The 11,714-nt window shown below is 46.1% G+C and overlaps 1 protein-coding gene across 2 annotated transcripts in view; it reads right to left on the bottom strand.

Moving 5' to 3' along the window:
* Positions 1–320: 320 nt before the first annotated feature.
* The window catches only part of ZNF398 (zinc finger protein 398), a 29,678-nt gene continuing 18,284 nt past the window's right edge, over positions 321–11,714 (bottom strand). For both annotated transcript variants that reach the window (XM_036899602.2, XM_036899603.2), the window contains exon 6: positions 321–10,970. In XM_036899602.2, the coding sequence (XP_036755497.2) occupies positions 9,817–10,970 (1,154 nt within the window). In that variant the 3' untranslated portion in view covers positions 321–9,816. The remainder of the gene's footprint in view (positions 10,971–11,714) is intronic.

Below are 11,714 nucleotides of genomic sequence, written 5' to 3'. Positions count from 1 at the left end.
TGATAAGAGAGAAGTGATAAGGGCTAATGAGCCGGAGGAGGGCCCGTCCTTCCTCGCAGGTAAGGCGCGCTGCTTTATCATCAGCAGCCTCCTCCAAAACCTTTATATAGGTCAACGGCACATTGAAACATCAGGCCAAGTCAGAGCAGGAACCAGGGAGATGCCAGGGAAGGCTGATGGAGAATATGGGAGGAAGGGGAAATTCATTCCACAAATATTTACTGAGCACCTACTATGTGACAGGTACTGCTTAGGCAGAGGGTGGACTTTGCAGTTGCATATACCTGAGTTTAAATTCCAAAATCACCACACACACACTGTGACTGTGAGCAATTTATTGAACTTCTCTGAGCTTCACTTGGTCTCTGCATATATAGATGGAGAAAATACCTACTCTGCAGTTGCAAAATCAAATGAGATGAGAACAGTGCTTAGCACATAGTAGCATTCAACAAAGGTACTTACCCCTAAAAGGCAATAATCCTCAAACTAGTGTCTGCTTGTCTTCTTATCTACTCCTTATCTTGTTAAGACAGAGATCTCAAGATTTATTATAGCCCCGTGTAAAGGCAGACCTGTAGCAGAACCACCAAAGCCTAGGACACTTTTGTTCCACTGCACTTAATAAAATAAAGGACATTATTGGCCCAAGAGAGACATGGGCTTAGAGCATGATTTTCAGAACAATTATCAAGTCCTCTGTGTTAGGCACTCTTTCAGGATACAGAATGAGTATCTCATGGACCCAGTACTATCCTCAAGGAGCTTACAGGCTAGCGAAGGTTATGTTCCCAGAAGTCTATGACCTCCTTGCCTCTATTTTCTGGCCACAATTTGCTCCTGATTGTAAATATCATGCCCATTATTATTAGGGAAACCAGGCAAGCTGAGTCTTAACAGCTTCATGTAAATTCATTTCCACCAGCAAGACACATTTCAGAGCACGCATTCTGACCCATGTATCGTCAACCATCTTGCCTCTTTCATACAGGTGGAAAAGAAAAGCTAGGTTAGCCCAAGAGTTTAAGCTATTTTTTCAGGGTAAAGCAGTTAAAACTACTTCCTTTCCTAAGCATTAAGCTAGTTATAATAACCACTTCCCTATTTACACAGTAAGACACCACAGAATTCCCAATTCTCCTCCACAGATGGTGGATTTTCACATAGTCATATCCACGCTTTCTCCCCTTGCAGTCAGAAGGTGGCTGCCCAGGGCCAAGATTCAGTTCACTGTCATGGAATGAGCAAACCTACTCACTTAGCTAACTTACCGAGAGCAGAATGAGCAACTGGGATAAACGGGATTATAAAAGTCAAGTATCATTGTTAATAAACATTTCTTGGAAGGACCAAGGGCTGGCTCCTCAATTTCTCTGGTGGGAACTGACTGTTTTTTGTCTCCTCACCTAGGAATTCCATAGCTACTGCTCTTGCAGGGCATTTGAAATGAGAGATGAACTAAAGGATGTAGGAGAAGCCAAAGGGGAGGGATGCCATAAATGCCAGGACATTTTCATGTTGTGATGATTGATTTTATGCATCAACTTGACTGGGCCACAGGATGTCCTGATCAGAGGTAAAACATTTCTCGGTGTGTCTGTGAAGTTATTTCCAGAAAAAAAAGTGCATTTGTATCAGTAGACTGATTAAAGATTTCCCTTACTAATGAGGGTGGGCATCATCCAACCCGTTGAGGGCATGAATAGGACAAAAAGGCAGAGGAAGGGCAAACTGCTCTTTTCCTGAGCTGGGACCCATCTCCTCCTGACCTTCCTCATCGGTGCTCCTGGTTTGCGGGCCTTTGAACTTCACTGGCTTTCCTGGCTCTCCAGCTTGCAGATGGCAGATCATGGGACTTCTTGGCTTCCATAATTGCATGAGCTATTTCCTTTAATAAATCTCCTCTATCTCTATATATCCTTTTGGTTGTTTCTCTGGAGAACCCTAATACATGTGTCTACCTTTTCCTCAGAATTCCTGGTGTGCCCTGTGTACCCATGTCTTTTCAATAACTACAGATTTTATTTGAAGAAAGCCTCTGGATTTACTCTTAGCTAAGTGAAGAGGGTAACCAGATCTGCACTTCTATCTTGGTGTCTGCCATGCCTAATGTAACATGCAGGCTTAGGGACTGCTATGTAACCAATGAGATAGGGATAAGGGCAGCCTCAGATCCTCAGGCTCCCCCCACTCACCGGCATGTCCACGGCTACAAGTCCCTATCTTCACGTTATGACACTGTCTCTAGTTATGCCAATCTCTAAGGAAGGGTAACTCCTTAGATTTCAAAGTCACTGGCATCCTCAGTGTGACTAAAATTCAGACACAGGGCTTTATGGAGCACAGGGCTGCTGGGGGTAAGGCAATAAAGCTCCAAGACTTCTTAGAAGAGGCAGAAAGTGTTGATGTGATCACAAATATTATAGTTTTAACATCAATTTGATCTTGCTGAGTTTTCAACATGCTTGTCATTTTCGGATCCTCCTTTTGTCAACATTTTTATTCAAACTTAAATGCCTCTCCCAACATACACACATTTTCCCTTGCCCTAATTTCTGAAAATTTCTGCTTTTCAGAAAGTTTGGAGAAAAAACTACTTTTACCTCAAGTTTATTCTCAGCCTACTCCAAACAGGCATTTCATCACCTTCCTTACAAGTCTTGGCACAGTAGATAAGTGAAGTTCATTGGCTTCTCTTCAGTTCCTAATGACTCTATGGTACTTTCTTCAGTCTCAATGAATATGCAATTGCTTGGGTGACCAAGTGAGCAAGCGACTCGATAGTTGAAGTGCAATAGGCACCTAGGGCTCAGAAACCCTTTATGCAGAAGACATGTTTTATGTTGGTAATAATTGCAGTTATGTTCCCCTGAATCTTCTCAGTGGGCAACCCTTCACCTTGTAACTGTAGATCTGATTACTGAAAATAGTCAAAATTCATTCAAAATAAAGTCTAGTGTTCATGCAGAGTAATGCTGGGTTTTCTAAATGCAGCAAGTAAGTTTAAACCATGTATTATTGTCAAATCTGAGCTGGCAATGACGTCACCAAGGTCCCTTTTGTTCTTCAGCAAACTGCTCCTACGGGGAGGTGCTGATCTCACCACGCTAGAGGCTAGAGGTCCGCAGTGCAGGTGCTGGTACCATCCCCCCGTGCTCATCCGGTGCCTGCCAGGGTTCTGAATGCCAGGCCTCGGGGCAGAGTGCGCAGTGGCCCCGCTGGGATGAACGCTGCTTCCGCCGCTACCCCTGGAGCTCCTGCCCTAACCACGGAGCTCAGCCGACTTTTCAGCAACCATTTCCATGGTCTCACTTCCTTCCGAGCCCTTCCTCAAGAATCCAATTATGCCTTCCCATTGTGGATTCAGATACCCTTTATTAATCTCTAATTAACAGCTCCCTGCTCCAGGAATGCAGGCTGACGGGTCATTTCCAGTCCAGTAATTCACTTTCTCCTTCTAAATATAATTTTCTGAACTTGTAGGCACATTAGAATCACTTGGGAGTAACGTTAAAAAACAAAACACCTAGACTGCAACCCAGGTAAATGAAATCATGCCAGGGTGGGCCCTGGAATATTTTTTAAGTTCCCCAGGTTATTCTAATGATTAGCCAAGAACCAACCAGGGTAACAGAGTCCCCCTGCTATTTCTCACATCCTTACCTTAGCCCCACAAGACCACCCCGGGGAAACGAACATCCTGAATTATTATGTATTGGTAAATAAGAGACATATATTGATATAATTATTCTTGCTCACTGTTTTTATCCTGCTGTTTACTCTGAGCTTAGCTTGTAGATGTTGTTTTTCTTATACAATTTTTAAAAACCATCAACTCAAAGCCAAGAACTGATTTGATATACATAGCATTATGTACTTCCTTAATTTTGAATTCTGTTTAACCCACACACTCCAGTAATGTGCCTGCTTTCCTAATTCTTGTAACTCCTCATATACATAAAACTGGTTATCTTGCATAAGTTGCTGGTGGAAGTGAACACATATGGGGTAACCTCATGTTTTCTGCATCAAACCTTGTCTTCGGTCTCTGCCCACACACACTTCTGTTCTCCTACTGCTCTCCAAACTGCAGTCTCGGGCTACCCTCTCCCCAGCACAGGCAAGCACCCTGGAGGTGAAGGAATGACCACTGCCCAGTCCTGAATGAAGAGAAGCACCAACAAAATCCAGGAAAGTTTTTAACTGGTCAACAAGTAATTCTCCTGTATGTAGCATATCAACACTGTCTTCTTACACCTGCATATGTTTCAAGACACTTTTTAAGACCTTTCTGCATGTGAGCTTCACAAGTGTAAACTTGGTAAAGTGGATTATAACCCTCACACTACAAATGAGAAAACCAAAGTAAGATTAAAACTCTGGCCTCCTGATACGGTATCTTTCTCATTACAATAATCTTAATTCTTATGAAAGCATTAAAAATACTATATACAAAATGTACAGGGAAAAATAACCATTGAATGATCCCAGGACCCTAGAACAACCAGTTATTTTGTTGTGTTTTCTTTTTATTTTCCTATGATTAAAAAATGCAAAATGCATACTGGGTATTTAAAACCAAATTTTATAGTTTTGCTAGAATTTTGTCAAGTTTGTGTGGCTTTGGAGTAATTATAATATGGTTAGAATGAGAGTCTCTATTCTGCAATAATGCATACCTTCCCAACGTTTTATTTTGCTGTGTCAAATTACTCAATAGGGCAGCATCTGGGGGGAAATCAGGCAAGGAAAACAGGAACCTGGATGTAAAATCTTAAATTTCACGATTTTAGAGTTGAAAGGGACCTTACATTAACTGTGGTGTCCAAACTGCACATTAGATTTAGGAAAATGAAATGTACACAAATTAAGTGGCTTGCTCCCTTACAAGTAGGTAGTGAATGTCAAGCTCAGACCAGAATTGTTTTTAACCCCCTACTCAGGTGGTCTTCCCTCTGTACAACTATTCACGGAGTGTCCATATCCCTGGCAGCATGTGGCACCATGAGGGAAACAAAATAAGACAAGGCCTCTGCTCTTGGAAGCTTAATTTTTAAGACTGGCTTTAAGATTTTACAGTAAATACCAGCTTTGCTAATAAATGAACACAAAGCCACATAGCCCAGTGAGGCTTTATCAAATGTCTTAAATACCAGCTGGCTGTTTCTGAGAGCTGTGGCACACTGCCTGTGCAGCTTCTCTGATTGGCCTGCATCTATCTGCTTTCTTTAGGGGGTGGTTGACTTAGGAGTGAAACACTTTTTTGTTTTGAAGAAGCAATTTGCCCAAGTTGACAAAAGTCATTGTGTGTGTATGAATATGGCCAGAGTTATACATTTAAAAAGGAACTGGAGCAGGGCCAGGAGGGGAGGAACAATGTCCTAGAAAGTGACTATCGACTCCTTTTGCAAGATAATTTTTGTGCAAGGGACAATAAGCTCTGGGCTATCACAGTGCTACTGAAGTAGAAATCTTTCAAGGAACCCTGATACAGGTGAAACAGAGATTTCCTCTTATCCTGGTACTACTAGAAATGTTAAACCATGCCACTTGCCTGCTCGCAAGTGAATCTACCAGGCTCACACATTGCTGGGACCATAGGCTCTTTCCTCCTGACTAGCTGGCTGAACCAAGATGAGCCTGTAACCCAAGGGTGGGCTGGAAACTTGGCCAGGTGTAGAAAGAGGAGCTGGGCAAGACCCTACACCTTAGAATCTGAACCTAGAAAACACCAAGAGAATCAGAAACCCCATGGGGTGTCATGGACACAGAAATATGTGGGAGCCAGTACAGAAAAGACAGAGCGGAAGAACAGGCCGACTGGAAGCAGCAGTGGTAGGCAAAGGTTGGGACCCCAAGAGACCGTGCACTTCTGCACAGCAGCCTCAGTTCTTGCCACTTGCCGCTTCAAGTTCAGCCTGGCTTTATGACCGTCCCCCTGGTTGGTCCTGTAGCTTCCCTGATGGCTGCCATATTGACACCTGGGGGCTCTGTGCTAAGCACTTTACACAACTTTCCCCCTAAGCCCTAACACCTCTGAGACTTAATAGGTACAGTCTCCCTATTTTACAGATAAAGAAACTAGGCTCATGACGGTTAGATAATGTATTGGTTGTTATTCCTAATGATGCCAGGACTTGAATCTATGTCTGACCCAGAGTCCATGCTCTAAGCCATTACGCTGTACTAACCTGTGACCCTATGTTAAGGCCCTGTGCACTCCCATCCCCACCCACCAGGTTGGCCTGACTTGTGGGTGTTTTGCTTGTAAAAGCTGACCCTTCCCCAAGTCAAAAGATGTCCTCCGTGCATAACACCTGTGAGAAGTGACTGCTTCCTTTATAGCGAAGGGAACAGGGTCAAAGGCATCCAAGCACACAGAAAACACACTCTGATAACAGAGCTCATCTGTAAGAGTCTTTGGGGGAAAGACTGGCTTTTACTCACTAATGTTGAGCAACCCTCAGGGTTGTCTAAGCTACATATGGGGTTGGGGGGTGGAAGGATGGGGTGTTCTGACTCTTAAGAGGAAATGTGAGCAGAAATTTGGGTTTTCCAAAATTCATTATTGGAACAAATAATGGAATTCTGGTCTTTTTATCAACAAGGATTTTTCAGACCAAGACAGTGAACATTTATTATTCCCCAGTAAGCCACAGGGTCAGGTCCTGGTTGAGATAGACGTGGATATCCAGACCTCTAAAAAATGCTCCAAAAGAAGCCTGACAGACTGCCCCACCAGGAATTTTGCAGACTTTATTATTAGTGATGAGAAAGTTATGTAAAGTGCTGCTCTAGCCAGAGCTCAGTTACAATGTTTCCAATGTCAAATACCCAGCAAGAAGGACCAGTCACTTCCTTTCACTTTCTAGACCAGCAATCAACTTCCACTTACTTTCACATCTGTGGTTGAACCAAAGGTTCCTCTTCCTCTAATGGTGACAATGAAAAATCTAGTAAGCAAAGAATGAATCTGGTTACAGTCAACTCCTGGATCCACTCCAAGGGGCTGGTGCCCATTTATGATAGAACACACCTCTCAGCCCAGAGGACCAACTGACAAAGAGCACGTTTCTGGGTTTTCCCCTTTCCTATCCTGTCTGGTCACGACGACCGATGCCCAGGTACTTCTCAACTACAGAGGTGAACACATGGTTCTCGCAGGAGCTCTTGGTAGACCAAGTTTCTCCACACACAAACCTTTTGGTTGGACTTATCTTTCCCAAGGACTCATTTTTCTTATCCACTCTTGAATCTTAAGCAAACAAACCCTAACTCGGAGCTGGCCTGGAGTTCCACCTGGTAGAGGACTGGTGGAGGAAGAGAGCAGAATGGACAGCAACTGAACTTCCCTGTCTGTACAAGGCTGCGGACCTGGATAACACCTCCCATCTCTCTGGCAGGGCTCTGCTCATCCCCCCTCATTCAGTTTGCAAGGCTCTTGCCTCGTTGTATCTGAACTGTCCTTGCTGGCCACTTCCTTGCAAAGGATTGTGGGATCCATCCACAGCCTTTAATCCCCAGGTCTCCTTCATTAATAAGTTCTGTGTCCTCAGTAAATCTTAGAGTAAAAAGGACATTTCAATGTGGTCTAGTCCAATGTCACACCTACTGTAGGAGTCCCTTCTCCAGCAGGCCCTGGCAAATGCTTACATCTGTTCAGAAAAGGGAGCTCACCATCTGAAGGTAGTGCTTTGATTCTTTCCCCTTTTCTTTAGGAGATGAAGGCACAAATCAGAGCTGGATCTCACACCCAGGTTCCCAGCAGGTCACTAGGAATGCTGGAACCCTAGCTGTGGGATTCCCAGTCCCCAAGATTTTCCCATGGTAGGGGTCCAGATCCTAGCTAGGAAGCTCTGGATCCCAGGGTTCTATCCATCTTCTGTCTTGGTCTGTTCTATATGTACCCTTGGGTTTTTCATCACCTTCAGACTGTTAAGTTATGGCAGCTTAGGTCTACACACACTTCTTAGGTCTCCGATGGTCCTTGGTATTATGAATGTCACAGAGCAGATGTTTATAAATGTGGTTATCCTCAAGAGCTGCATGTTGAGTCAGGGCCTTCCTGGGAGCAAAGCTAGCTTGGGTAACACGTTTTACTAGTATGGTTATGCATAGCTAGGCCGGGTAAAGGTTGGGCTAGGTGATAAGGGAAAATATAGGTCCTTTTCTTACCACTGCATCAAGAAAGTGTCCTATCTAAACACTCGCAGACCTCAAGCATCTTAGGAAGATGCAGGGGAAACAAGAGAGTGCAGGAATAAACAGCTTTTTTGCCCAAGACTCAGGGCTTCTGCATTCTCTTTCTGTCTTCCACCTCAAGCTCCAAGCAAGAGCAAAACAACAAATCAAATTGACTTCAGTCAAGGTTTAGCAAGATGTCTCTGCTTTGATTTTGGGGTCTCATTTGGCTTTGCCTGGATAGAAGCCAGAGAAGAGTGATAGGATTTTGGCAGGAGAAGGAACGTGTCACAAGACTGAAAAAAAAAAATTTCTAGAGACTCGCTTTTTTCTTTCACCAACCTCATTTTGCAGATAAAATTTGAGATCTGTAAAAGGAAAGGAATTTATGTCCAATTGCAAAGCCACTTAGGAGTAGGACCAGGCTCAGATGCTCCCAGGTGACTGAATGACCCCAACGAAGGAACAGATGACAGCCAGGGCCCTAAAAGCAAAACAAGCCAGGAAAAGCTCTTCTTGTCTGTACATGGTACTCAGCTCTCAAGGAATCCACATGAAGTCCCTTAGGTTGTCCACTGCCAATGGGGGAGAGCCAGATAGTGTGAACACACACCCTCTGATGGCTCAAGAAGCTGCATTATAGCACTACCATCTCATCACCGAGGAAGTAAAAGCCGAGAGCCCGCCGCCACTCTCTGAAACCTGGTAATGTTTCTGGAAAGTGCTGTGATCTTTTCTGACGATTGTCAAGAATATCAGACACTGGGATGGGAAAGCCAGCTTATTGGCATGGAAATGAAAAGGAAGAATTTGACATAAATGACTCTAAGAAACATGGTTCAGGCACGCATTTTAGGCTGTTCTGCCATTTCTCTGGGATCTTTAGCTTTTAAAGCTGGGGCTGAGAACACTGCTCCCAATTTTTTAACCAGGATGTCCACAAAGGTTTCTAGCAGTTTGAATACCAGTAAGGGCCTGAATGCTTCAAATCAACCTAGTGAAAGTTAAGAACTGTTCTCCTTAGGAGCTTTGGAAGTCAGATTCCTTGCTCACACAATATGAAACAGAATGTATTAGCAGAATTAATCTAGCAACCCTCGGAAGGCAGTCTCTTCTCGGGGGAGGCAGGTACATGAGCACAGGAGCGGGCTTTAGCTGGTGCTGGGAGGAACACGGACATGGATGGAGGCCTGAGCACTCTTCTCGTGAACACCAGACCATCGAGGAATTAATGAGAGGTTCAGGCAGACAAATTCTGGGGCCTCACAATGCGCTTGGCGTTTTGCAGGCTCTTCCCAGGCACCCGTCTCCATCTACAGCCACAATCATTATCAATCTATTACCCTGTGATGGATTACCAGAGGCCAAATCTCGCTTCCCAATCTCTGCAACACTCCTGTAACTTCTGATTAGGTCATATTGTTGAAAAGAAGGGGGTGCTGGGCTCCTTTCCAGGTCTTTCTGGGTTTCAAAATGTGGTGTTCTCAAAATGTTGTGAAGTCCCAAAACTCAAGCACGTCCCTAGTCAGGTGTGCAGGACCCCAAACTCACCGACGTGCCAAATGGTGATCAGTGTGGGCGCGCAGGGGCTCACGGGCTCTTCTCGTGCCCTCCCGTGAGCACGAGGTGGGAGATTTACGAGCCTCCCCCCCCACTCCCTTCCCCATACCACTGATTGGTTTCTAGACCTTCAGCACTGACACCGAGGCCCGAGGCTTCCAGCCCAGTTAGGAGGGGCCCTGGGGGGTCAGGCGGCTGTCTAGGTGGGTCGCCGTCTCCCCCACAGCCTCCGCCGTGGCCCGAGCGCAGGTGGTCCTTGAGCGTCTGTTTGTAGCGAAAGCTGCGGCCGCAGTAGGTGCAGGGATAGGGCCGCTCGCCCGTGTGGATGCGCTGGTGCTTCATGAGGTGGTGCTTGCGGATGAAGCTCTTGCCGCAGTGCGCACAGCTGAAGGGCCGCTCGCCCGTGTGCAGCCGCCGGTGGTTCAGCAGGTGCTCCTTGCGCATGAAGCTCTTGCTGCAGTCGGTGCACGGGTAAGGACGCTCGCCCGTGTGGATCATCTGGTGGCGAATCAGGGCCGAATGGCCGTTGAAGTCGATGCCACACTGGGGGCAGGAGAAGGGCCGCTCCTGCGCATGCCCCCGCTGGTGGAGCAGGAGGCTGATTTTCAGGCTGAAGCTGCGGCCACACTGCGGGCAGCGGAAGGGCCTCTCGCTCGCGTGAGCTCGCCGGTGGCTGGTGAGTCGGGCCTGGTCGGCGAAGCGCTTGGGGCAGTCAGGACAAGGGAAAGGGCGCTCAGTGCTGTTATGTACCCGAAGGTGGTAGGTGAGTCTCGACGGGTGAGTGAAAGTTCTGGCACAGTGTGGGCAGGTGGGGGGTGTCTCACTGGCATGGGCCTGGGAGCTGCTGCTCAGGTCGGCCTGCTGAGCAAAGTGCTTAGGGCACTGGGCACAGGATAAGGGGTGCTCCCCAGCATGGCTGCACTGGTGGGTCAGCAGCGTGTCTTGGCTGAGGCTCTTGCCACAGTGGTGGCATGAGAATACCTGCTCCCCAGCTGGAGGTGCCAGCGGGTAGCTGCCCAACTGAGTAAAAGTCACTTGCCCCTCAGAGGCTTCTGCCAGGTCAGTGGCTGGACGTCCAAAAGGTGTCATGGATGCAGACTGGCTTTTGAAGGCCACATCTGAAAAAGTTTCCTTTGCTCCTGCTGCTGGTGGAGAAGAGAAGGTGACTGGAACCTCAGGGCACAGGGAGGCTCTGGCAAGGCCTTCAGCCTTGATGACAAGCTCTTCATCTGCAAGAAAGGATTCAGAGTCATGCCTGTCAACGCCTGCCATGGCAATTCTCCTTGTGCCTACCCAGCTCTGACAGGCGGCCCTGCGCGCTTAACTGGCCCAGCCGAGGTGCGGGTGCAGGGCTGAGGTAGTAAGGAAGGCACCTGCAGTCCCTGCGGCAAATCGCCAGAGGCTTTACTGCTGAGCCGCCTCAGTGCTGTTGGTTTGGAAAAGGAGGAACTTAGCATCGGTCTCCCCTGCATGATTTTCATTAAGTTTCTCCTCTGCTCACGAGCTTTGAAATATTCCGTTGCCCATTGCGACAAGGCCTAAAATCACAGTTATCTACTCCTATTCCTCTTTATTTGCCAGATAAATCCTTCATGACTGCTAGCTGTCTCTTCACTTTCCCTGAAAATAAAGTACACGTTTGTGCTTCTTCCTCTTTGCTCATTCTGTCCTCCCTTTTGTAGTGCATCCCTTCTCCAGGCCTTACCTCAATAGCTGTACTAACACTGATGTTAAGTCTCATTTCCTTTATGTAATCTAACTCATTGGTTCCACTCACCCTTGACACCTAACAGGCATACCTAGTATTGACATGTGTGTCCCCAATATAAATATCGTGAAGAACAAAACTGTCTTTTATTTTTATTTCCTAGAGACTAAAAGAACATAGGGCATAGAAGATTTTAAAAAACAGGTTGCATTAAGTTATATACAATTGGGTCCCTTCCAACCTTGAAATCCTCTTCTATAATTCA

This window comes from Manis pentadactyla, chromosome 7, assembly GCF_030020395.1.
Source record: "Manis pentadactyla isolate mManPen7 chromosome 7, mManPen7.hap1, whole genome shotgun sequence".
Lineage (NCBI taxonomy): Eukaryota > Metazoa > Chordata > Mammalia > Pholidota > Manidae > Manis > Manis pentadactyla.
Note: the sequence above shows the minus strand (reverse complement) of the source record. Positions and strands in the feature narration are given on the sequence as shown.